We start from the raw sequence: 5,000 nt of genomic DNA on the forward strand, positions 1-5,000 counted from the left end.
GAGCATGCCATTTGCGGTGCCCATGATATGGCGTGAGCCGCAGAATCATCATGATGATTGTTATTTCTGCTGCACAAGCATCGCCGGCTTCAACAAGAAGAATAAAGGTCACATCAAGTACGCTGACTGCGTCTCTGCTCGTAAACCTGTGCCTCATGATGACGAGAACCCCGTTCCAACACCTCCAGCTGATCAGAACATAGCTGTAAGCAGTGGTGAAGAGGATGGTGATGATGAACCTTTTGAACCCGACACTCAAGAATCACACCTTCTAAGTTTAGCTGGGTCTTTATCCCTGATAATCTGTTCATTGTAGCCGGTACGTCCTTGGCAGTTCCGCTCGGCTGCATCCGATCCGGAGTTGATAGTTGGTACAGTGATCCTGCTCGGGTAAGGCGTACTGAGGGCATGGTTCCCCGGTAATCCAAACGGCGTGGTTGATTAGGTAAACTGATTACACCTGGCAGGATGACCCTACGCTATGCAGTTGAGGTATTGGCGTCCACGGTCGGGTAAGCGACCCACCGCATCACGGAATTGTCTGAGGGCGCCGGCCTACAATTCCGGGAGTCTGGTGGGAGAGGACGTAACTTCCCCCACCTCGTGGTCGTTCTCGCCACCAGACCCAGGCCCGCAACAATATATATATATATATATATATATATATATATATATATATATATATATATATATATATATATATATATATATATATATATGTATGCGATACCTGTGCACATGCACGGGATAGCAGTACAACATAGCTGGTAGCAGACGACAGACCGTACACGGCGAATAACAAAAATACGCATTGTGCAAAATACAAGTGGTACTATGGAACGCCAAGACTTCCCAAACATTGTCGGCATGTATGCTAAGTGCCACAGCAATTTCATAGGGATGGTGTGACGGCGAGCCGAGTTTTTAGTGTTCAAGCTTGGTATTATAATAGAGATATATATATAGATATATATATATCAAGGGCTTAAGTTATGAGAACATGTCCTTGCTCATACACTTCCTGGAGTGAGGGTCACAATCAAGGGAAGCAACCACAACTTGAACAGCACTCAGTAGAGCACATACCTCTGCCAGGCTGAACAGTTTACGTTTTGTACCCCACTGATAGGCCGTATCTGGATCCAGATCTGAACCAAAATCGAATCGGCTTGTTCTTGTCCCCAAACCAACTCATCCACCTAGTTGGCATAATCCGTCCATAACTTTATGAGATATAGTTTTATACGGTATATCGTTTTTAGCCCGATCACTCAATGGTGAAGAATCACTTATAAAATTATCAGATCCGGATTCAGATCTTCACCACAATCAAATCAATTCTTCACCAAAATTGAATCGATTCCTCCTTGTCACACACCCAATGTGCTCACCAAGTTTCGTCCGAATCTGCGCATAAAATTTTGAGATGTTGTGCTATACTGTATATCGTTTTTCGCCCTATCGCTCATTGGTCAAGAATAATTTTTAAAATTCTAGTACCTGGATGTGGAATCAGATCTTCACAAAAATCTAATAATTTCATACTTGTCACACACCAAACCTCTCCACCAAATTTCGTCCAAATCCATCCACAACTTTTTGAGATATCCTGTTCACAGAGAGACAAACAAACACACAGACAGACAAACACACAGAGGTAAAAGCATAACCTCCATCCAACTTTGGTAGTGGAGGTAATAAACACACTTCCCTCCAGGCTTCCAAGTATATTTGGTCAGGTGATGGGTTTAGCCTGCTTAGTGCTTCCATTTTTTTTAATACAAGGGTCTAGGCTCACGACGGATATAAATGACAAAGGCTACAAAGTTCACGAATTACAAGAGAGTGTGCGGGATGAACATACACAATGAGGGAAAGGAGGACTGAAACATAAATGAGGAAGAGTGGCCTGGAGGGGAGCATAATGAGAAATAATCAGCATATGTAGAAGAGATCATAGATATGCATGGGTGAGCACATGAGATAGTAAGGGCAGTGAATTTGAAAGACTTAAGTGATGATGAGACAACAGACGAAGAAAGACACAATCGAGAGAGAAAAAACAAAAAGAGGCAAATGAATGCAGGTGGGCAACCAGCCTGGATTTAGGGAGGGTAGGTAAGCAGGTGATGGTTTCTTGAGGAGTGGACATGACCTCGAGTAGCTTGGGGAGGTGGGGGAGGGGTGGGGCAGAGGTAGGAGAGGGCAGGAGAATCAAGGCCTCGTATACCATGATGAAGTCAGTGAAGCTGAGGAATGTCTTGGCTCTAAGGAGAATATTCAAACAGCCTTTGATACTAGCTTGGTGATCCTGGGACAGCAACTCTTCCAGTGGCTGTCCAGACAATTGTATTGCATAGCTTGATTGCTGATCCTCGTGGGGAGACTGTGAGAGTGTGCAACTTTTCGGCACTGAATGTCGTGTTCCAAGTAGCTGACCAACGGATTATGTTGTCCAGGTTTGATGAAAGGGATTCGGCAGCAGTCAACCTTTCACAACTGCTTTGTGTCGTTCTGCACAGGGTGCTGTCATCGGCAAAATGGTAAAGTTTGTTTTCAAGAGAATCAGAGAGATCATCAATATAAATGATGAATAATTATCAATGTGGGTCCCAAAACATTGTATTGTCGAACCTCAGCCTGAATGGGGAAGGTCACTGGAAAAGCCACCATCAAGGGCTATCTGCTGCTTTCATTCACACAGGAAATCAGACAACCACTTGAGCAGAGGACCCTAGATACCAAAGGAGGAAAAATTAGAAATCAAGGCTGGATGTCAGACAGCATCAAAGGCTTGAGAGATATCCAGAGATGACTCGAACCTCTTGTTTTCAGTTAACTCGAAACATGATTTTGGAGCAGCCTGGGGTGGGGGGGGGGATGGTGAAAGGGTGGGGCAAATAATTTTGTGCAGTGGCTCATAATCCCCGTCTGCAGCAGGGGTCAATAAACCACTTGCACTGTGGTAAGTATGCAGGTGAAAATCATGTCTCAACCCCCAACCCCCTCCCCCAGGGGTGAATTTTTTGTGCCCATGATAGGACCCTAGGTACTACCAACATGTATGCAAATTTTGGTGTAGATCGGCCCGGACCTGTTTTTTCTATAATTTTCAGACGTACAAACACACAGACACACACACACTTACAGAGAGAGAAGTGTCGTTATTTAATTAAGTAGGTTAGGATATGCCTGGTGTTGGCTTAATGGTTAAGGTGTTGAGCTTGGGATCCTAGGATCCTGAGTTCAAATCCCCCTTGGCTGTTGAATTAATACCAGGTGGGGTTGACTCTGCCCGTCATCATTCCAAGGTCGGCAAAATGAGCGCCAGTTTGCTGGTATCCTGTGTCGGAGTGGCGACCCGTCCAGGATTGTACCCAATAGTTAAGGAGAGTGCTTAGCACCAATGCTCTGCACAGAGTATGGTCCCAATGGATGGATGGATAGGATGATGAAACCCAGGTTGAAATGTCATATACCAACTATGTTCATCCATAATCTAGTACAGTCATTGTAATTAACAAAAAAGCATCTTCATCTTGCACGTGATTTATGTACAAGCTCCAACAACAGCCTTTGATCAATCGTACGATTAATTTGCAATCGGTCACTGCCTTCGACACCAATACAAGTTTTTTTTTATTACGGACCCGAGGCATCAAAAAGCTGCATATATCAAACAAACCATTTCAAATGGAGCACTTCGCCATCATTAGAGCATTTAAATTGCATCAGACGTGGCAATAAATGTGAATTGTTGCTCCCAGCATGCCGGCTCAGTGACAGAAGATGCCATTTGCATTTCTGCCGCTCCATCCATACCGTTTAGAATTTGGTGCGGGCACGAGTAACCCGCTAGTGTACATAATAATAGTCAATCGAGGTGTGCTCTCCACTGACACCTCATCATTTTCTCCATTACAACTTTGAAGGTTTTCTTCACCTACCAAGACGCTCTCCAATCATCTGCAACATTTCTGCCCATGTTGTGATGTACGCATTCACTCATTGTAACCCGTTTTCCCTTTGGCCGACCTTCTATTATTTTGATCCATTAACCTCAACAATTGTGGATTTAAAAAACAAATTCTGAGATCCCGAATCACGATCATAAACTCAGATGGGAATGTGAAACAGACCAATAGAAATTCTAAATCTTATCAAAATGAGAAGCATCTTTCAAATTCATGGAAACATCATCCTGCTGGACTTGATTTAAAGTCTTTTCCAAAGTCACAAAATCCTCGGTCAATCAAAATAAGAACGAAACATGTTTAACTTCAAGCAAACAGAGAAGTACATGCCAGTTGTTTGCCCCGACACCATTTTGATGGTATATTTTCACAACAAAGCAACCATTCAAGTTTAAAGCGATATGCTCACAATGCACTGCAAACATGTCATCATGGGTTCAGGATATGTGACAGGTAGACAATACCAGTCTGGTACCTTTCCCACTCTGATGCTGTGGTGAAATCCGAGATCTCAAAAACTTCTGACTCGGTCTGTCGGCAAGAAGACAATAACTGAGCTTGTACACCAGTTTGAATACAAACTGAGGAGAAACATACAGTGGCTTGAAAATACATTGGACCATCCAATTACATATATATATATATATATATATATATATATATATATATATATATATATATATATATATATATATATATATATATATATATATAAATATACATACAGTTTCACGATAAAATATTTTCACGAAAAAAATAAGTGACCACTATATTCGTTATTGTTGTCTGTATGTCTGTATGTCTGTATGTCTGTATGTCTGTCCCGAACATAGCTCCGTGGGTTTTGATCCGATCCTGACGAAATTTTGGTGGGAGGTTTATATCATGATCTTGTTGTGTTTTCCTGAGAATGGGCATGGTGCGCCCATTATGGGCGGAACCACGCCCAAAAAACGTGTTTTTAGGGGGTAGCTAATTTCAATTTGCATCTTCTCCGAGGGGGTTTGTCGAATCTGGCTGGGATTT

The 5,000-nt window shown here is 42.7% G+C and overlaps 1 protein-coding gene across 2 annotated transcripts in view; it reads right to left on the minus strand.

Moving 5' to 3' along the window:
• Positions 1–5,000, minus strand: part of RAB3GAP1 (RAB3 GTPase activating protein catalytic subunit 1) — a 93,307-nt gene that overhangs the window by 85,688 nt on the left and 2,619 nt on the right. Inside the window, exon 2 of one of the 2 annotated variants that reach the window (XM_085870027.1) lies at positions 4,450–4,505. In XM_085870027.1, the coding sequence (XP_085726153.1) occupies positions 4,450–4,505 (56 nt within the window). Of the gene's footprint in view, positions 1–4,438; positions 4,506–5,000 lie in introns of both variants that reach the window. The other variant, XM_085870028.1, reaches the window with a different exon arrangement.

This window comes from Eptatretus burgeri, chromosome 2 (assembly GCF_056783735.1).
Source record: "Eptatretus burgeri isolate ZD-2024b chromosome 2, Ebu_testis_v1, whole genome shotgun sequence".
In the NCBI taxonomy this organism is placed as follows: Eukaryota; Metazoa; Chordata; class Myxini; order Myxiniformes; family Myxinidae; genus Eptatretus; species Eptatretus burgeri.